The sequence below is a fragment of the Fundulus heteroclitus genome, chromosome 7 (genome assembly GCF_011125445.2).
Source record: "Fundulus heteroclitus isolate FHET01 chromosome 7, MU-UCD_Fhet_4.1, whole genome shotgun sequence".
Classification (NCBI taxonomy): domain Eukaryota; kingdom Metazoa; phylum Chordata; class Actinopteri; order Cyprinodontiformes; family Fundulidae; genus Fundulus; species Fundulus heteroclitus.
In genome coordinates, this window is record NC_046367.1 from 3,793,536 (window position 1) to 3,816,478 (window position 22,943).

The 22,943-nt window shown below is 39.4% G+C and overlaps 1 protein-coding gene across 4 annotated transcripts in view; it reads left to right on the forward strand.

Moving 5' to 3' along the window:
* The first annotated feature begins 6,194 nt into the window (after positions 1 to 6,194).
* Positions 6,195 to 22,943, forward strand: part of ccdc93 (coiled-coil domain containing 93) — a 90,374-nt gene continuing 73,625 nt past the window's right edge. For 2 of the 4 annotated variants that reach the window (XM_036138774.1, XM_036138775.1), the window contains exons 1-4: positions 6,195 to 6,393; positions 6,601 to 6,714; positions 10,177 to 10,271; positions 21,879 to 21,990. In XM_036138774.1, coding sequence (XP_035994667.1) covers positions 6,307 to 6,393; positions 6,601 to 6,714; positions 10,177 to 10,271; positions 21,879 to 21,990 — 408 coding nt within the window. In that variant the 5' untranslated portion in view covers positions 6,195 to 6,306. Of the gene's footprint in view, positions 6,394 to 6,600; positions 6,715 to 10,176; positions 10,272 to 21,878; positions 21,991 to 22,943 lie in introns of those variants that run through there. The other 2 variants (XM_036138773.1, XM_036138776.1) reach the window with 2 other exon arrangements.

Below are 22,943 nucleotides of genomic sequence, written 5' to 3' on the forward strand. Positions count from 1 at the left end.
AGTCAGGCTGTTGATGTCATCTCCATGAGAGCTTTGGAACATGCTCCAGTCTGTGGTTCTGAAACAGTCCTTCAGTTTCTCACTGGCTTCGTCTGACCAAACTTTCACTGACTTCTTCTGTGCCTTTTGTCTCCTCACCAGTGGAATGTAATGGGGAAGCAGATAGACGAGGTTGTGGTCTGAGCGTCCCAGAGGGGGGAGGGGGGCGGAGGTGTAAGCGTCATTAACGTTAGCATAAAAAAGGTCCAGCGTTTTATTGTTTTATGCAATCAGCAATTAAAATGGTTGAAATATGGTCACATGAATGGGGGTTTCATTTGTCTGTTGAGAAAACACAAGTAATATGTTTTTCAAGGAAAAGGGTTAATCCAACAGTAGATCTTACATTATATGGGCATAAATTGAAACAGGTAAATATCGTAAGGTACCTTGCCGTATGGTTTGATGAAAAACTTTCATTTAAGATACATATACAGAAGATCATTGATAAATGTAAAAAAGGTATTAATATTTTGAGATGTTTGTCAGGGAATGACTGGGGGGCAACTAGTACATCTTTGAAAAGAATATATGATGTTTTAATTCGATCTGTGTTGGACTATGGATGTATCGTTTATAAGTCAGCTGCAAATTCTTTGTTATTAGATTTAGATAGAATCCAAGCCAAAGCGCTTAGAATATGTTGTGGTGCTTTTAGAACATCTCCAATTCCTGCTCTTCAGGTGATTACTGGAGAAATGCCACTGGACCTAAGGAGGATGAAACTGTCAATACATTACTGGTTAAATTTATAAGGACATGAGGAAAATCACCCTATTAAACAATTATTCAGAGAATGTTGGGAATGGCCATCACATAAGGAGTTTTGGATGGGAAGAAAATATTTATGCAGAGTATTCTGGGATAAGTAATATAGCATACTTTAAAACTGTAATTACATCTAAAATTGCTCCATGGTTATTTGAAATGTCAACAGTAAATTTAGAAATCAAAACAATAGAACAGTCCTGTGGAGGTTTGTATCAAATTATTCAGCAGTATTTAGATATAAGGTATGAAAATATGAGACAAATATATACAGATGCATCAAAAGAGGAAAATGGTAAAACATTAGTAGCAGTATATATTCCGAAAGAAAATATTTCTATATAAAGAAGAACAACAGATAATTTACAATTTTTTTCAGCAGAGATGTTCGCAATTATTTTGGCATTACAATGGGTGCTGGAGGTGAAGCCTAGAAATGTAGTTATCTGTTCAGATTCATTGTCTTGCCTGACTAGTTTTAAAAGTGGAAAATCTGAAAGCCGTCAAGATCTTCAAGATGAAGTCAGTTATTTAATATATGGTATAAAGCAAACAAAAAATAAGTATTCAATTCACATGGGTTCCAGCAAATAAAGGAATTTTAGGTAATGAAAAAGTAGATAAATTAGCTAAAGAAGCAGTTAAGGCAAGAGAAATTGAATGTGATGTCCCGCTAAGTAGAAAAGAAATTAAATTATTAGAAAGTAATTATTAAAGATAAAATAAATAATATATGGCAGGAGAGATGGAATTTAGAAGAAAAAGGAAGACATTTATATAAAATACAGAAAGATAATATCATAAGATATAATAGTATAATGAATAGAAGAGAGGAAATATGGATAAACAGGTTGAGGATAGGGCATACTAGTTTAAATACTGGTTTAAAAATAATATGGAAACATCCAACAGGTAATTGTTCTTATTCTGGAGAAATCGAAGGAGTATAACATGTTTTGATTTATTGTAGAAATATATATAAAAGAGAGGAAAGAACTGGAAAGGGTATTGGGGAGTTAAGTAAATATGGCTGATTTATTAGGGAAGCATCAATTAGATAAAATAATTAAAGCACTAATTAAATATTTAAAAGATACAGAATTAGCTGGGAGGATTTAGTGTGTATGTGTGTGTGAGTGTGTAAGTATAGATATAATTTAGTTTCATTAAGATATAAAGATATATAGGAAAATATATTTCTAAATTACATCTCCGTCCAGTTGATGGCAGTAATGCACACAGGATGTAAACTGCCAGAAAACACAATAATAGAAGAAGAAGAAGAAGAAGAAGAAGAAGAAGAAGGCCGTTTCTCAATATGCGTTCTTGAGCGTTCTCGCGTGCTCGTGTACTCGTGACACGTCATCAGCCTCAGACCGAGCACTGTTCCAATCACTGAGCTATATAATACACTGGAGTGCTAATCACCGTCTGTTTGAACGATTCGCTTTGAAGCCACCAGCCGCCATATTGGTACTCCCTATTTCCCCCCAGTAACTAGGGAATATGTGCGCTACAGCATCGAATAATGAGGATTTTCTCATGTTCAGGGGGGGCTTAAGACTTTTAAAATGTCAAATGCCATATACTTTTATGTTATGTTCTAAAACTATCAAGTACTGAGAAAGTCGTGCTGAAATATTTTGCATTTTATTCATTTAAATATATATGTTTAACATTTATAAATATATAAATAACAATATACAAAAACATATATTTACATATGTGTATACATATATACATATACACATACTTATATATATATATATATATATATATATATATATATATATATATATATATATATATATATATAATATGAATAACATGTAAAATATTTCAACACCTAATTTCCTAGTAGTTGATAGTGTTAGTACATCCACTGACTGTAGAATTACATGTGAAATGTTTTCACAGAGCCAGAAAACTGCTTGTTGTTGCAACCAAATCCTATGGGATTCTATGAGAGTAGGGAGTAGCAAGATGGCGGCCAGTGACTTCAGTTTTTCGGCAAAATCAGCACTCCAGTGTATTATATAGCTCAGTGGTTCCAATGCTAAGAACATAGACATAATATAAGAGTAGACCCCGCATTGACTGTCGCGGCGCAGGAATTACGGCCGCCATCTTGGGGCGGTCGACCTGCTACCCTAACCTGCTGATTCAAGCTGAACACACTAATGATATCTCAGCACTGGGCGGCGTATTTTTGTTTAAATCGACGGACTATTGACCTGACGTCGAGGGATAACTTTTCACAAGTAAGATTAAAAGATATTGTGTATATTAGAATGTGATTTTTCTAATAGAGAGAGAGACAGAGAGAGAGAGACAGAGAGAGAGACAGAGAGATACAGGTCTACACGTCCAAGTTTTTGTGACTTAGTCTCCAAAATTGCATTTACTCCATAAAGGCATCAGAGCTTTAGACATTGGTGAATAAGATATTCACCAATGAATATATTATTCAATATGTATATATATATATATATATATATATATATATATATATATATATATATATATATATATATACTGTAACTGTTTTTGTATATAGTAATAAATAATTATTAAAGTGTATGAGTGGCTGTGTTTTGCAGCATACATAAATTCTGTCAGAATATTCAATTACTTTTAACCACACTAAGAATATTTAAATGCACTGAACCGTTTGTTATGATAGCTATAGCTTTAAAGTAAAAAAAACAACAACAACAACGTGAAAATTAGTTCAATAATCAGCGAGTATAATTGACTTCTGCACCTGGTTAAAACATTACACTGAGCGGAGTTGTCGACCGCCCCAAGATGGCGCCCCTAAATCTCGTTAGCGCCTATAGGCGAGAGCGGTCGATGCGGGGTCTACTCTTTATATATGTCTATGGCTAAGAACGCCAAATCGAGAACGCGCCGAATTCCCCGGATGTTGTTCTCGCCCGCCCTCTTTATCGAGCATGCATCAGAGCAGACTTGTGCGTTCTTCAGACTGACCGCTTGCCCAGAATGCACCGCGGCCGCAGCTTGATTTGAGACAGCGCAAACAGAGCTCATAGCGGTAAGTTAAAAAATTCCCTTTTCTGCTGCTGTTGTTGTTCAAAAGTACGTTTTAAGATCGTTTGAGGCGAGAATATTATACTTTTAAGCTTCCCTATGTGGCCTGTTTACAGAGTTAGTGCGTAATTAAAAAAAAAGTAGTGTGCATAATACCGCTGGTTATGATTTATTTGTTTTGTGTTTATCTGACTGACGTGTGTTGCTTTATTAACTCAATACTTGCTGGAATAAATTGTAAATGTCTCCCTAGGACGGCAGCAGCATATAAAATAAATAAATAAATAAATTCTATAAATGTTTTTCCTATCTAAGTGAGTTTCTTCTGAGTCATGACACGAATAATTAAGAGGAGAAAGAGGGAAAGAAAATAATAGTAATAATAGTATATGAAAAAACAGAAATTTATTTTATACAAATGTTTAATCTTTGGAACAGAATGAAGGTGTAATATATTCAACAAATTATTAACAGTTACTAACATGGTTTAAAACAAAGAAATAACTCAGATTAAGATCTTATACAAATAGACAATGCCTATAAACTTACAATTAAAAATAGTTGGAATGGAAATTATTTAATGATTATTTAATGTTTTTTCACAGGTGGTGAAAAAAAGAAATGAAGCAGCATGTGAACATGACTCCAACTGATCTACATTAGGTCAGGTGTAGTCATGTTCACTTAAACATGCAGCCAGCTGGAGCAGCTCCCTGGTTTCAGCCGCTGGATGGTCATCCTCCTCTGGGTCCACCTCCTCGTCCTCCTCTGGGTCCACCTCCTCATCCTCCACGTCAAGCTGGTCACCTGCTGCTATACTAATATTGTGGAGGATGCAGCAGGCGGCGATTACTTTTGGGGCAAACGTCGGGCAGACCTCCAACGCCCTTAAGAAGATGGAACGCCACCGTGTCTTCAGACCACCAAAGACACGCTCAGTGATGTTAATGAGCCTTGGCGTGGTGCCTGTTGTAGCGTGCCTCCACTAGACCTGTACCAAATATAAAATTAACTTGTAATTTAGGTAATATGCTGATTTGTCTTAATCTTCTTTCTATCCAATTAATATAATCTATGTATCAGTTGTGTGTCATTGCTGGCTCTATTTAAGGACAAGAAGGTAAGAGATCTTGCTGGCAAGCTGTTTCCCTATAGGATGCTCCACAGGCCAGCCAGTAGAGGGTCACCAGCACATCTATCTCCTGTGGCCATCCATGGACCTTCTGGATGGGCAGCAGCTGAAGGAGGAGGACGATGGTGGCCCTTCTTAGCCTGAAGGCTGGTTTCAGGTCCCCTTCATTAAAAAATATTTGGAGGATTGGCACAGAAGTGTTTATCCTCACATATTTTGTTTCTGTTTCTTCATGTAAATAAAAAATGGCAAATGTTACCATAATTGTTTTTGTCACCTTTTCTATGCATAAAACTATACCTGTTTAACATGCAGATTATTATAGTTCTCAAGAAAGAAAAGGTAAAATGTATAGTGTTGTATAGTAAATGTAACAAATGGCTTCCCTTCTCTGGTATTTTTACCATTTCACAGAAAAAATGGGCTGAACTAACTGCACATAATTTATAGATTAATCACTGTAAAGGTGGACAGACATAAAAATGTTTTTTTCCCCTTTCTTAATGATCAATGCTGTGAAAGTCAGGAGGTGCAATAAAGTAGCTTAACCCTACTGTTACTAATGTTAAAATTGGGTCTTCATTTTTATTAATATAGGAAAAATAGTCACAATTTCAACCTGATCACGTTTTTAATATCATCATCAATGGGGATTTTTTAAAGATAAAAGTAGGAAATAGGCTGTCAATCTTAAAATGCCTACCAGTTGGCAATAGATGGGTGAGCAAAGCCTGCCTTTTGAGCCTCCTCTGCTGCATCAATCTTCTCCTTGCTCAGATTTGCCTCCTCAACTGCATCACCTCCTCTTCAGCCTGCTGGTAAAGCTGACCAACGACCGAAGCAACAGCAATATTGCTCGTATCGCTCATTTTGCTTCTACAAAGTGCTGATTTTTAAAGAAGATTCAATCGCCTCTACAACTACAACAATTACAACTCCCCACAACGAAATTCACGCTATTGCTGGTTTTATACCCACAGTTCTGTAATTATTTTAGATATTTTTTATACTTTTTAGAAATTAATTTAAATAAAAAACGTTTTCAATAAGATATGATGGTGTAGTGTATAAATAGTTTTGAACGTTAAAGGAATGCTCAAGCGCTGTGGGTGTGATGACGTCACGAGTATACTTCTGTTCCAATGCACAATACGTGCTGCGTGCTCGCGTTCTCGTCAAGTCCGATCTTCCTGTGTTCTTACCGAGAACAGACTTCACGAGAACGCGAGTACGGACTCGAGAAACGGCCGAAGAATTAAAACAAAAAGTGATCATGTGATAGAGTCATGTGACCTTGCAACGTAATCGTATCCATCATGGCGGCGACTGGATTTGTTTTCCACAGAACTAGAACAGGATCGAAACTTGGCGTAGAGTACGACCAGGAAGGCCAGCTGATCCAGGTAGAGTCAGGAACCTGTCCAGACAGACGAATGATCGTTTGTTCCGGGCGGTCAGATTCCATCTAGTTCAGCATGATTAATAGAAAGGACAAAAACCGAAAACAGTGGACGTGAAAACGGTGGACGAGAGAATTGTTTGATAAAGGTGGCGATAACCTTCGTTAACACGCAGTGGTCTGAATGGAGCTACTTGTGACTTATTTTCAGGTGGAGAGCAGAGAGGATGAGGACCAGAGCGTGAAGCTGGCGGAAATCCTGGAGCTGCTGCTGGTTGCGGGGTACTTCCGGGCCCGCATCAAAGGCCTGTCCCCGTTTGATAAGGTGCGTATCCAGCCACCACCCAGTCCTCATCCTGCCGGGTCCAAAGGTTTATCACTGACATGTTTTATATCTTCAATAGTCTTTCACAGCTTTTGACGTCCTTATATTCCCCCGTGAATACATTTAACATTTTATTTGTAGGCCGCTATAATAACCCTCAAGATTCCCCTTACGTTATGATTTACGCATTATAACATCAATACGTAATAACAAATTCAATTCATACAGTTAATCTACAACAATAAAAAAATGAGCATTGAAATAAACAAATATTTGAAAGACTAAATATTTGAACTGACCAATGTAAAACAATGTAAGGTGATTAGTAGTGATATGTCAATTAGACGTCATGAGGCGTTTAGACACATTGCCAAACTGTATTGAAATGGAAAACTGACATTAACAAATATGTAATCATGCAATAACAGCCGAAAAAGTAGTAGGGTGTATGTGTATATATATATTTACCGTTAAATAACGCAATCGCTGCTGTCTGTCCCATAGAAGAACATGAAAGCCAGCGTATGTTTTGGAACTATAGCGGTTTACAATAACCACGTGACTGCCCTGGCGGTGACATCAAAGAGTGTCGCAACTCTTTCTCTCTATGGCGCTGGTCGAGTAAAACCCGTGTCGATGCGCGTATCGACCACTGAGTGGTGCAGTGGCGGCTGGCCAGTAGGGGGCGCTCGGGCGCCGCCCCCTTTAAATCGTTTAGATAATGAATTATTTCTGAACTGCAAAGTATTTAAAAATGTATTTATTCATACTGTGTGTCCAATAGACATGTTAGAACTTATTAAAATAGTAAATACATAATTCTATTTAATTGCTCACATTGTGCACACTTCCTTTCCTATGTGCAGGGCGCCGGTCTAATGGGAGTGAATGTAGGCGCTGCAACCACTGAGCTATATTATACACTGGAGTGCTAATCACCGTCTGTTTGAACGAGTCGCTTTGAAGCCACCAGCCGCCATATTGGTACTCCCTATTTCCCCCCAGTAACTAGGGAATATGTGCGCTACAGCATCGAATGACGAGGATTTTCTCATGTTCAGGGGGGGCTTAAAACTTTTAAAATGTCAAATGCCATATAGTTTTATGTTATGTTCTAAAAATATGAAGTACTGAGAAAGTCATGTGCTGAAATATTTTGCATTTTATTCATTTAAATATATATGTTTAACATTTATAAATATATAAATAACAATGTACAACAACATATATTTACATATGTGTATACATATATATACATATATACATATACACATACTTATATATACATATATGTATATTTAATATGAATAACATGTAAAATATTTCAGCACCTAATTTCCTAGAAGTTGATAGTGATAGTACATCCACTGACTGTAGAATTACCTGTGAAACGTTTTCACTCAGCCAGAAAACTGCTTGTTGTTGCAACCAAATCCTGTGGGATTCTGTGAGAGTAGGGAGTAGCAAGATGGCGGCCAGTGGCTTCAGTTTTTCGGCAAAATCAGCACTCCAGTGTATTATACAGCTCAGTGGCTGCAACTTGGGCAAGCACGTGATCTGAGGCTGACTTTTAATTGGTTATCTAGGTTTTTTCACAGGGGCGCAGGGCTCTGCGTCCCGGACACACCCATTCTGTTGTGTCATTACTGGTAGAGTGTCAGTACTGGCTAATTTTTTTAAAAACATTGTGTGATTGGACAATCCCCGATTCGACTCAGCGCAGCTGCAGTTCGTTAGGTTGATTCACGGTTATGCTTGCAAAGTTGAGTAGTTTCAAAATGAGAGAAAATTCTGTTTTGTCTTTACAAAAAAATGCTTTTACAAAGCGTTCACTTGAACAGGATAAAGGAGCTTGGACCGGATCGTCTTATTTTACAAATTCAGCAGCAGGCAAGTGATCTCTCCACTCCATGGTTGGATAAAGCAGTGTAGGTAGTCAGCCAGTGAAGAGGCGTTGGATACTCAGTGTAGAAGACCATGAAAGGATTGCTGCAGAGGTGAGTTGTTGTGGAAAATCACTGTTACACTGGTTTATAGTAATGTTATTTAATATATTAGGAAGATGTGCTTTGTAGTTAGAAATACCTTTAGTTGTGTCTATGCTGTGTAGGTATGTTGATATAATGTTTGTCAGCAAGATATTTTATTATTAAAGTTATACTGAAGTTTATGGGTAATGGGGAATAAAACATTTGGTTACTGAATTTTGTATAATCTTGTCCCACAAAAATGCTGTAACACATTTCATAACACAGCCTTAAAAAAATGGCAGCAAATGTTATTAAAATCAGGAAAACAATCTAGAAGAAGTCTTTTCAGAAACTGTCACGCTCTTGAAGATCCTCATCACCACACCCATGACCAGCAGAAGCTGAAAGGTGCTTTTCAACTCTGAAAAGAATCAAGACTTTTCTGAGAAACTCAATGACTCAGGACAGGCTGAATGCATTGGCCATGTTGTCAATGGAGAAAAGACTAGCCACAGAGATGACTGACTTTAACAAGAATATAATTGAGAAATCTGCTGGGCAGAAGGAAAGGAGGGCAAAATTCATGTTCAAATAGTGCTATTTTTTAAGATTTGTTTTGTTTTGTTTTTCATTTGTCTGTTTGTGTGCGCCCCCCTCAGTTTTTTTAGCACCAGCCGCCACTGGAGTGGTGGTATATATATATATATATATATAAACATGCAAAATATTTCAGCACATGACTTTCTCAGTACATGATAGTTTTAGTACATAACATAAAAGTATATGGCATTTGACATTTTAAAAGTCTTAAGCCCTCCCCAAACATGAGAAAATCCTCAGTATTCGATGCTGTAGCGCTCATATTCCATAGTTGGTGGGGGAAAATAGGGAGTACCAATATGGCGGCTGGTGGCTTCAAAGCGACTTGTTTTGACAGCGGGCTATAACAGCGGGCTATAACAGCGGGCTATAACAGCGGGCTATTAGCAATCCAGTGTATAATAAAAATCCGTGTATCAGACCCACCCCTTGGCTGTTAAGTTCCTGCTTTTACCCATGGGGCACATGTACGCCATGCCAAAATGTAGGACTAACAGGCTAAAATATTCCTTTGTTCCTGTAGCTATTGCTCTCCTGAACTTGCTATTTTTGTCTGATTGATTGTTTAATTGTTTGTTTGCTACTGTGAGCTGTTAAACAAATGCCCTATGGGGCCAATAAAGATTTTTTCAACCTCCTTGAAACACAAACTAAAAACAACAATAGCTGTCAGCACAAAATTTAAACCTTTGCTCAATATAACATTTGTGTCTGAGCAGAAACTCAGACACAAATGGTCAGGATTATAAATTCTTTCGAAGTGTTTTTCTTTTAGAACTTGACCTGACATGACTGGGAAGTAAATTATTGATTTTAATGAGCCCCACTTTCAGAGATGCCATTATTTTATCACTCTGTCCTCTGAGCTTCTTCTTCCTGTGCTTCTCCGCAGGTTGTTGGTGGAATGACCTGGTGCATAACCACATGTAACTTTGACATAGATGTGGATCTACTATTCCAGGAAAACTCCACCATTGGCCAGAAAATGTAAGGGATATGATGGTTGCTGTTTATTTTTGCAGTTTTACATTGACTAAGGTAATATGGCAATAAGTCTTTAAATTGGAAATCCTCATGAAAGGGTTTTGGTAGTGTATTGTGCATACACTTTACATCAAATCAAAAGTTGAACAAAACAAAAAGCAAACAGGAAAGAAAAGCATTCAGTATAAGATTGTAAAAGATTCAGTATAAGACAAGTTGGACAAATTTGTTTTCCTTGAATTTGAGTTTTGCAAACAACAACACATATATATTCTCATATATTTAACATTTTAGAGTAATCTAAAATCAACGTAAAAGAGTAAGGATAGCATTACAGGTAGTAGTGTACCTGTAGAAGTGTAAAGTCGTAAAAAAGAATTTCGGATTTGTGTGTTGATTTTAGATCTGAAGTGATATTACCATCCTCCATTTGGATTTATGAGCTGTGCGTATCTTTGATCCACTACTTTAATCTGATTAGAAAGATCTAGCTGTTCTTTCTGAGCTCTCTTTTTCATATTTGTGCTAAAAGAAATAATTTGTCCCCTTAGGTAAGCTTTTAGAGCATCTGAAATAACCAGGCTGGAGGTTTCAGCTGATGCATTTGTATCAAGGGACTATGTTATCTGCTTCTCTATAAACTTCACAAAATCATTTTTGGACAGTAAAATTGAGTTAAAACGCCAATGTCCCTGCAACAGGGAGATCAAGAAGGGTCATGAACAGCACCACCGGGGTGTGATCTGATATTACTGTAGTCACAATAGCGGGTGAATGGCATTGATTGATTGTCAATGAGAAAGAACCTTTTAGAGAACCCACATCATCCACGTTTGGGGCATACATGTTGGCAAACCCTATCCTAGTATTAAACAGTTTCCCAGAAACAATAATATGGTGTCCATTTTTATCTGATATTACGTTATGGTGTTCATAGGGAAGACCCCTCTGGCTTTAGCCTTGAAAAGTAGAATGGAAATGCTCCCCCACCCACGGTGACATTAGACATGAATTGTCAGAACCACAAATATGTGTTTTTTGTAAAAACAAAAAACAAAACGGCTGGTCCAAACTGTGTGAAAAAAACCCTTCTCCTTTTAACAGGGTGATTTAAACCCTTGACATTCCAGCTCAAAAAATTTAATGGGCTAGCCATTCTCCCTAACAGAGAAGATGGGTAGGTGGCATTAATACTCCAGGTGTCAGTCCCAAAATAACATAGTAAACATGGTAAACTCAAAATGACACAGACATTATGTATGTAGCCAGGGCTTCCTCAACAGTGTAGGTGCTGAGAAACCTCACCCCCTCCCTTCCCACAACAAGACAGCTGGCAAAGAACAAAGCAGCAAGCTCTTCAAAATATTCATTCCAAACAAATAAATCATCTTCAGTTCCCTCATAATTCAGAACATTATCTACACTCCTATGTTATGATCTCTTTTTGTGAACACACTCTTATAAGGGGAAAGGTAATTCCTCCATGAATCTCATATGTGGCCTTGAATAATGTGCAGATAGAATTGGCCACTGTGTTTAAAGAAGAGGAAAATAGTCGTCAGTCCTGGTCCATGTCATCTCCCGGTGTGGGTTTTGCCCGGGGAGGGGGGGCGGTACTGGAGGATCCCACTTTGTGATGACGTCCTTCATCCCAATTTTATTTTGCACTTCAGACACCTTCACTCACAACATTTTTACAACGCACGTATATGTAGGGCATTGTCTGGGAGTCGGGGGCCAAGGACATCTGGACATTTGGGGGGGGCTTATGTTGTGTGAGCCTCACCTAAGAAGGCTCCCTCCAGCCCCTCTCGCATTTAGACATTGATTGTTCTGGGTAGTTGCTTGGAGGGGGTGCGCTAATACCAACTAACTTCGGGAGGGGGGTGGACTGTGCCAGGCACCCCCTTTGGTACTCCCAGTTTTAAACACACTTGAGAACAACATGCAACAACGCAATATCTGAGCGGGCGTAGGGAGGATCGGGGTCTTTCTCACACCCCCGTTCTCCGGTAGCCGCCTGGAGTCTGGGGCCTGGAGGAGGAGCGGGCCTCCAGGTCTTGGGGGGGGGGGGGGTTGCTGTGGGGCCTGGGTGGCATGCTCTCCCCAAAAAAGGGGCGGGGAGGTGGCCAGGGTATGGAAGAGGGGGGGTGTTAGGGATTGAGGGGGGGGGGGTATGGTTTTGTGGCCCGTTCGGATTGTGATTGCCCCGCCCCTGGGATGCCTGTGCAGGGGGTTGTCTGGTCCACGTACTGGATGGGGGATCGGGACTGAAGCAGGCAGGACTGTGGTGGTGACACTGCCCCCACCCCCACCCCCCATCTGGATTTCAGGGATTACCTACTGGGTCCGGGGGCCTGGTACCCCTTCGGGGTGCCGGTGCCCGGACCTGGTATTATTGAATGTATGTTATGTGCGAATGTGTGTACGTCTTCCTTTTTTTTTGAGAGTTTGTGAGTTGGGGCTCTAGAGTGGGAAGGTGTAAATGAGACTGCGTGTGTGTGTCCTTTTTGTTTATTTCTCAGGTTCGGGTCTGAACTGCTCCCTCTCCCAAGAACATCTCAAGTCTCCCCCCCGCCCCGGGGTGCCGGCTCATTCCTGTTAGTTGCAAAAATCTTATTCCAGTGGCAAATAGTCTTATTTACCTACTCAAATCAAGGAAAAATACACTAATTTCAAGAAAATTTTTGTTTTAGTTCCCTTTTTGCAGTGCTGTCAGGAGAGGATTATCAGACCACGATTAAATGTTTTATAAAAGAAAAATAGACCCAGATGTCCTTCATCAGCCATACATTAGGGTAAGTTAAGCCACTCTAACTATAAGCTTCGTCAAAAAGAAAAGTCTTAAGTCTAGTCCTAAAAGTAGACAGGGTGTCTGCCTCACGGACCAGAACTGGGAGTTGGTTCCACAGGAGAGGAGCATGATAACTAAAGGACCTGCCTCCCATTCTACTTTTATGGACTCTAGGATCCACCAGTTGACCTGCTGTTTGACAGCGAAGTGCTCTGTTAGGAACATATGGGGTAATCAAAGGACTGATATATGATGAAGCTTGATTTTTAAGTGACTTTACATGTGAGGAGAATTTTAAATTATGTTCTTGATTCAACTGGAAGCCAATGAAGGGAAGCTAAAATTGGAGAAAAATGATCCCTCGTGTTGAGTTTCATCAAAAGTCTTGCTGCAGCATTTTGGATCAGCTGAAGGCTGATTCTGCCACGTCAGTCACATTTGCTCAGGGTGAACCTACTTTCATCTGTGAGAAGCGTAATGCGCCAGTGGCGAATTTGCCAATCGTGGTGTTCCCTGGCAAATGTCAAATGTCCTACACGGTGTTGGGCTGTAAGCATAACCCCTACTTGTGGACGTCGGAGCCTCACACCACCCTCAAGGAGTCTGTTTCCGATTGAGCAAACATGGACATTTGTAGCTATAGGCTATTTTGTAGGGCTCTGGCAGTGCTCCTCCTGTTCCTCCTTGCACAAAGGCGGAGGTAGCGGTCCTCCTGCAGGGTTGTTGCCCTCCTATGGCCTCCTCAATGTCTCCTGATGTACTGGCCTGACAGACACAGCAAACCTTCTTGCCACAACTTGCATTAATGTGCCCTCCTGGATGAGCTGCACTACCTGAACCACTTGTGTGAGTTGTAGACTCCGTCTAATGCTACCACTAGAGTTAAAGCACTGCCAGCATTCAGCAGTGACCAAAACATTAACCAGAAAGCATAGGAATTCAGAAGTGGTCTGTGGTCACCACCTGCAGAACTACTCTTTTGTAGGGGGTGTCTTGCTAATTGCCTATAGTTTCTACCTGTTGTCTATTCATTTAAACAATAGCATGTGCAATTGTCAATCAGTGTTGCTTCTTAAGTCGACAGTTTGATTTCACATAAGTGTGATTGACTTGGAGTTACATTGTGTTGTTTAAGTGTTCTCTTAATTTTTTTGAGCAGTATATTTTTTCCTCCAACACATTAGTGCTACGACACATTTCCTCACTTAAATAAGGCCACCTTTACTTCAAGTTGCTTTTTTTCAGCAGGAACAGCATTGTTTCTTTTTGTTAGTTATGGTTTAATATTCTCCATATGCCTTCATTAAAGATTTCTAATTCCACTTGCGAGAAATGCACACTTCGAGGCATCTTAAGTCCTGCCTTTGCCATGGTGAATCACATTATCTGCCTTCCATTGATGAGGGCTTCTTTCTTGCTCGGCTGGCACCGACACAAAAAAAATGCAAATATCGTCTAAAATATCGGCTGGCCTCTATTTTGAGCTTGATGGAGCATTTTGAATAGGAGGGGACCCAAGGTGGACCCTAGGGGAACCCCAAATGCGATTTTTGTCACCTCTGATGCAAGCAGGGTTTCCCCCAGTGTATTATAAGCCTGGCGGGCCGCCAAAGTTTATTGGCCCCTCCTCACTCCCACCAGGCTAAGTGTTGTCTGTTTATCTTAAATACGTCAATGTTTGAGAGAGACATAAAACGTTGACTAAAGTTCCCGTCGGGGAGAAAATCTCCCAGTCTAAATAGCTAACACACTAGTTGACGCACACTACCTCCACGCTGCGACCCTCGAGCCATGTGATGTAACGCTGCCCACACTTTCCCGTTGTGTGACACCGGCCTCCAGGATTACCCCATTTTCTGGAGAAAACCCTGTGTAATGTTACCTACTAACGCAAAAAAGTCCTTTTCCTTTAAGTAGGAATTAAACCAGTTAATTGCTTTACCAGAAAGGCTGATGCAGTTTTCCAGGCACTCTAACAAAAAGGAGTGATTGACAGCATCAAATGCTGAACTTAGGTCCAATAATACTAGCACTGTGGTTGTTTTACAGTCTGCTTTTATATGAATGTCATTAAACACCTTGACAATGACAGTCTCTGTACTGTGGTGAGCACGGAAACCGGACTGGAAAACGTGAAATTGGCTGGTCATAGTTAACAAGGTGTTTAATTGTTGAAACACACCTCAGTTCTTTTTATTTTATTTTATTAATGCTTTTGCCAGACATACACAAACAGGTACACATTACCTGGTTACAGTTAAGTGAATCAGAAAAACATCTTGTGTGCACTTATCAGTAAGTTTTTTTTTCTTTTAAACAAATAACCACAAAAAAACAGAAAATTTAAAAAAACAAAAACAAAAAAAAAAAACTTAAATGCAGTCTAGCAGCATTGTAGAGAACAAGCCAGATCCACAATCTAGAACATAGATCACAAAACAATACGAGACAAAAAACAAACAAACTAGAAAGTCTATCAATCCCGCAGCTGTATCTAATAAAAATGTAGGTAGGAGAAGACATCCTTAAATGTCCAGCCTTAACTAGAAATGGGCCCCACACCTTATTGAATAAATCTTCCCTCCCAGCCACCCTATAGGTGACCCGCTCGCCATTGAGCTTAAAACTTGTATGCACTCCTTAAAAGTGGACTGAGTGGGAGATTTCCAGTGGCGTAAAGTTATCCTGCACCCTGTTGTCATTGCTAAGCAACACCAAGATTTATGGTGCTTTGATATTTTAATGTTATCTGGAAGTAATCCCAACACACATAAAGCAGGGCTTTTGACCAAATGTGTGCCCAGCACCTTATTCACAAATAAAATGATTGCATTCCACGTCTTTAGCCTTGTCACACTCATATAGCATATGCACCAGAGTTCCTTTCCATTACATCTCCAACATATATCACTGTTTCTGAACTTTAGTCTTGCTTGTTTGGAAGGGGTCCAATAAGATCTATTTAACATCTTATAACAAATAAGTTGCGATTGCGCTTCACGCGAATAACAGGACCATGATACAAATAATTTCTTCCAATCATCTTCTGGAATGTCTTGAGCTACATCTCTATCCCAACATTCTTTAAGACTGTCCAGTTTAGGCATTTGCATACTTCTAATAAGTTTATAGAAATTTTAAGCTCCTCTTTTTTTCTCTCCGATCTTATGGGAAATTACCTGAATTTCTGTCTGACTGTGATAAATATGTTTGTTTGAAAGAATACAATGTCTCATTTGTAAATATCGCCAAAATTCTGAGTTGGACAGATTATATTTAGTTTTAATTTCATCAAATGTTTTAAATCCCATGTCTCCTGTCACATCCTGTGAATCCCAGATCTAACCCACCTGTCCCAAAATAAACTTTTCTTCCCTAATATCAGTTTTTTTGTTAGACCATATAGAGGATCTGCTTGATAAATACGGGTCATTTTTTGTTTTTTGATGAGCAATTTTCCAAGATTCTCTGGCAAAAGCCATTACCGGGTCTTGAGAGGGAACTGGTCTATCTGTCTGTGAGAGGAATGCCTCCACCGAGAAAGGCTGTACCAGCTGTTCCTCTATTCTGAACCACAGCGGGGTCCTTGTTGACGGCAACTGAATTTTGGATAGCTGTGATAAAGAAAAAGACAAGTGATACATGTCTATACGTGATAATGCTGAACCCCCCCTGTCTTTTGCTGTATATAACTTAGTACGATTAAACATGTTTTTTTTTATGCCCATATAAACTGCTATGTCATACTGTTGTATGCTTTAAGTAGTGAGGAGGGAAATTTCAGCGGTAACATGGAAGTGATGTAATTGATCTTGGGAGTCAAAATCATTTTGACCAGATTAATTCTACCCAAAAGGGAAATATACAATTTATCCCAGTTTTGTAACAAAATTTGAGTTTTCTGAAGGACTGGAGCTATTTTGGCTTCCATTATTTTTTCCAGACCTGGCGTTAATTTGATACCCAGATATATTAATCCTTCAGGCATCCATCTGAATTTCCAATTTTTTCTGGTATCATGGGGGAATAATTTTGATAGTGGCATGGCTTCTGATTTTGACCAATTAACAGTATAACCAGATATCTCTGAGAACAGATTTATCACTGGGCAAATTTCTGGGACTGAGGACTCAGGGTTACTAGATATCAATAGCACATCATCCGCATACAGAAGAAGCTTGTGTTCGTCTTGAAGCACCTGCACACCCTGTATATTTGAATTGGTACGTAAGGCTATAGCAAGTGGTTCAAGAAATATAGCGAAGATTAGAGGTGATAAAGGTGAACCTTGTCAAACCCCACGATTTAATTTGATTTGAGGTGACATAATTCTATTAGTTAAAACTGTGGCTGACAGGTCAGAGTACATTAATTCCACCCACTTTCTAAATATTGGACCAAATCAAAAATTGTCCAGTGTATAAAACAAAAAAGGGAACTCCACTTTATCAAATGCCTTTTCTGCGTCTAATGAAAAGGCAACCGTTGGTGTGTCACTATTTCTTGTCATCCACATAATATGTACCTTATTTTCCGGACTATAAAGGCCCGTTTACACTACACCTAAAAACCGAGCCATGCCGAGACCAGTCCAAGCTTGGATCAGTTAACCGGGATAAAAACGGCCATTTACACACAAGTGTTATCTCGGTTACCTCGGTTCCTTGGTTGCTCCTCGCCTCCTAGTGCCGATCTGCGGTCTACCACTCTCTGGAATTGAAGGCGGGACCGAGCAAATCAAAATGGCGGCGCCCGTAACATTCAGGATGTTATGGTTAGACAGAGTCGGCTTTTGGGACGTGGATAAGACAAACGTCTAATAAGGATTTACAGACGCAGGAAACAACAACAGACACGGAGGTTCATCACACTGCTAAGCAGAATCATCTCTGGAAACCGTGTGGCACGGTAAGGAAGCTAGTATTATTATGAATGTCTGAAATTTGTCTGAATTGAGTGTGAAAAGAGACGTGCAGCTAGACACGCCGGAAAACCCGCGGACAGTCAGCTGACTGTAAGGGGATGACGCGGTCTGCTCATGCGCTCTTTATCAGAAAACCGGGCCAGAAAAAAAAACCAGGCCGAGACCTACTAGGGAACTGGTCCGCAGTTAGCGCGGTCCGGTTAGGGTTAGCACGGTCCGGTTCAGTTGGCTGACCGTTTACACACAAGAGTTATCTCGGTTACCGAGCTCGGACTGGTCTCGGCTCGGTTAAAAAAGTGTAGTGTAAACGGGCCTATAGTCACTCCGGAGTACAAGTCGCACAATCCATAACACGCGTAATGAAGGAAAAAACATATATAAGTCGCACTGGTGTATAAGTCGCATTTTTTGGGGAAATTTATTTGATAATATACAACATCAAGAACAGACATGTCATCTTGAAAGGCAATTTTAAATAAAAATGGAACGGAGGCAACAACAGGCTGAATAATTGTACGGTTAGCTTACGCTACATGACAACTGAGAATGTGCCTGGTATGTTAACAGAACATTTTGAAAGCTATTCAGATAAGTATAACATAAATAACATGCAAAGAAGTTAACCAAAGCGCCCTTGTCTCTCCAAATAACTAAAATCCAGTGAAATCTTCATCCTCTGTGTCACTTTCAAATAACTCTGTTAACTCCGGAGGTAGAAGCTGCGGCACTTCCGCTTCTATGTCGCTTACGTCTGATTCAACACAGGCCTAGAGCGCTCTCTTGCGGTTTGGTGTGAAAATAACAGGTGTAATGATATACTGGTAAAAATGTGTAATAATTTCACACATAAGTCACTCCAGAGTATAAGTCGCACCCCGGCCAAACTATGAAAAAACCTGCGACTTATAGTCCGGAAAATACGGTAAGCGTCTTCGAAGGTTGTCTGCAGAGCTCCTTCCCCGCATAAACCCCACCTGATCCTGATGAATGAGAAATGGGACCACCTCTTCCAATCTAGTTGCTAAGATTTTTGAGGAAAAAAAATTCTAATTTGTTTTTGTCTATCCCACCCTGAGATGTATACAATTCTTGATAAAATTCCCTAAAGGTGGTATTAATGTCTCTTTTGTTCGTAATAAGGTTGTTGTCTTTATCAAAAATCGATGGAATAACATTTTGAGATTGTATTTGTTTTACTCTGTGTGCTAGGACTTTACCGACTCGTTCTCCCTGCTCAAAATATTTCTGCCTGGTGCAGAAAAGGGCAAACTCGGTTTTCCTATTCAATATATCCTTTAGCTCACATTTAAGTTGATTCAGCTTACCCCATGTATTAGTCTTGTTGCTTTGAGCACTGCCTTTCAAGTTTTTTGATGCTCTATGGATAGCAGTTAGTTGATCCATATATGCTTTCAACTCTGTCTGTAGCTGTTCAAGTGCCTGGCCTTTGAATGGGAGCCTCCATTCAGGCACTGGCATTGTTCTGCCTGTTAGCATTTCATGCAGGGTTAAATGTGTGCTTTGGTGCAACTGCATGAGATGGCTCATTAGCACAAGCCGCAAAGCATCAACCCAGTTCAGTTTAGTCCAAGCACAGATTTTCTTCAGCTTAGCTTTCAAATTCCCATTGATTCTTTCTACAATACCCTGACTCTGTGGGTGGTAGACTGCTCCAAAACGTTGTTTAATTCATAGCGTTGACAAAACACCTTTCAACGCTTTTTTGGATAAATGCTGAACCATTATCTGAACTGATTTCTAATGGGATGCCAAATCTCGGAATCACCTCTCTTGTCAGAAACTTAATCACTGTATCAGCTCCCAATTTCTTTGATGGGACTACTTCAGCCCATTGGCTGAACCGATCGATCACCACCAACATGTATCTTTTCCCTTGTACTGGCTTTATCATGTCAACATAATCTATCACAAGATGTTTAAAGGGTCCCTCAGGGACCGGAATGTGTCCAATGGGTGACTTTATGCCTTTACGAACATTGTTTTCTGCACATATTTCACATTGGCTCAAAATTTCATCCACCATTGCTTGCATGTAAGGTGACAAATAACCTTGCTTTTTCAACTTCTCCATCACTTTCCCTCTGCCACGGGCTTCTGAGATCAACATTGTCAGCAATCCTACTGGTGCAACTAAATGTCCACTTTGTGATCTCCACAAACTACTTTCACTCATCGTCGCACTGGCCTCCTGCTGCATCAAAATGATGTCTTCTGGTGTCACCATTGGTTCCAAGGTGACCACTGGTGCCAAGATAGCCATCCTACACTTAGATGCTAGTTTTGCTGCGTCATCTGCGGCGTTGTTCCCCATAATGATTAAATCATCACCTTTATGATGTGCGTTGCATTTAATTACTGCCAGCCTTGATGGCACTTCTATAAGCCTGTTCTTCCTCCTTGAAAAAGTTTAGAATCTTTAGCTCAAGCTCACGTTTTCATTTCTGTTTTTAGTATTATTATTTGCCTTGTAATCGATGATTCTGACTTCCATTTGCTCACAAAGAGACGTGTCAAAACTGCCTGTTTCAGGCCAGGGTGAGTTAAACTTCTGTGTTGTTTTGTTCCACTTTTTAGAGATCTTTGGAATTTTTTAAGCATATTCAGGATGTTTTAACCCAATAAAAACGATAGGAATGTTTGCCATTTCGCTCTGTATTAGTTTAGTTAAACCAAATTAAGAAAAACAAATTTAAGAGGTACCACGGGGTTAACTTCTCTCGCAGAACTGTGTGTGTATGATTCCTCCTTGGACGGGGGAGAGCTGTGTATTTTTTGGCAAGAGTCACTGACAGTCTAAAAATAACCCAGGGTGCTTGCTTTTTCCTTACTGACAGGCAAAAAACATGCAAGCTCGCACATCCTACTGCTGAAAGTTTTCGCACCGACAAGCACACTTTTTTTTTATTGGAATAATAGCACACAGTCAGGAACAGGCAGACTCCAGTGCCAAAGGTTTTCACACCAGCGAAACCACTGCACGATAGGATCCAACTTTGAAACACACTTTTAAATATCTGCACCCACGCCCTTTCAACATAGCAGCTCAATAAGTATACACACCTTGGTCCAGCAAGATTTCCTTACAAAAAAGTTCCCATGCACTTTTTACCTCATCAAATTAGACAAACTTTACCTTTACTTCTGATAACGGGACTTTGGAGAGAAAAACAAAGCAACAACAAACAAAACTCAGTTTCATACATGCGTTTTAATCAAACAACAGAGCTCTCTCGTAGACGTCTGTCACACAACACATCTCAATCACTCTTTCTCTCAATCACTCTTTTCTGAATCATTCCTCTCATCTCACTTCTCACTTTCCACTTTCTCACTCTCCCGGGAACTTAGTGGTTTTTTTTCTAATGGTCCAGATGCCCAATATTCCTGGATTTTTACTGTGCGCACATATAATTTAAATCATTTTATTGGACCCGTAGCAAAAAAAAGTAAAAGTAAATATCTGTACTGCATGCGCTTCAGAATAAGGCCTACTGCTTCAAATTTGATATCCTACAATGTGATTTCCTTGATTTCCCCCCTTGATTTTTTTCTTTCATAATTGAAGTGTATCTATGATGAAAATAACAGACCTCTCTCATCTTTCTTAGTAGAAAAAACTTGCACAATTAGTGGCTGACTAAATACTTGTTTGCCCCACTATACAAATAAACTTGCATTGCTTCGATTCATGTCAGAATGAAATGTATCAATAATACTATGACACAAAAAAGTTGCTTTCTTTAACCTTTCTCTTTGTGGGTTTTAATATTATTTTTCTTTTTTGAGAACAGATAAAGTTTGATTATTTAGTAGGCCATTTTTGTACATGTAGTTTTTCCATTGTTAATATATGTTGTTTTTGTATTTTTAGTTCCTTGACTGAGAAAATCGTTTCTGTTTTACCAAAGATGAAGTGTCCTCATCGCCTTGAACCCCATCAGATCCAAGGCTTAGATTTTATACACATATTCCCTGTGATCCAGGTAAGAGAATCAACACCTATTACCAAATTCTACCCTATTACTCATCTGTCAGTAAATGTGAGTACTTTGCTTACTAGAAAGCATGAAAAGCTTGAGAAGTTTCACATTACATCTATTTTAAGGGCAATATAAGCTTGCTCCAGTTTATTTAAAAATAATTCTGGTACTTTAAAGGTCCAGTGGTTGAGATTTAGACATTGCTAATGTTTTTCTGTTCTGTTGTTTGATCTGTTCCATGTAAAAGACATCCGGCATGATTCATTAACTTCACATACATTCATTTACCAACCAACACTTAGCTCATTTCTGTTCCCTGATTTTTAAGTTAGAATGTTAAAAGTCTGACTATTCTTTTACACATATAGTGATAGTGACACTTAAAGTGATTTCACGATTATAGTCACAAGTTGGTTGCAAGTACCTCCTGTAGTCTTACTGAATGTTCCTATTTAGGAATTAGACTTTCTTGTGAGTCATTAGATTCCCTAGATGCTCTCCCTCTAACAGCATTAGACAGTGGCTCAGGAGCTAGAAATATGTTCCTGTAACCGGTTGGTTGCCAGTTCAAAACCCCACTTACTCATTTTTAGTCACTGTGTCCTTGGACAAGACACTTACCCCAGGGCAGCTGTGGCTACAATGTAGCTCACCACTGTCAAGCGTGTGAGAGACTGATTGTAGTTTGAAGTGCTTTAGAGTCCTCAGACTTGATAAAGCACTGTACGAGTACAGACCATTTACAATTTAGAAGGAGTGAGGTTTTCCCTTGTTACATAATCACTCAACTTTTCATTCTCCTCATTCTCATTATCTCCTAATTTTGTGTAGACAAACCAGAAAAGGATTGTTCCCTATTAGGCTGATTACCCTAGACCCCCGAGTGAAGTATATTCTGTATGAATTAATTGGAGATTCTTGCCCAGTGCCTTGACTAAGTTTGTTGAAACGAATGT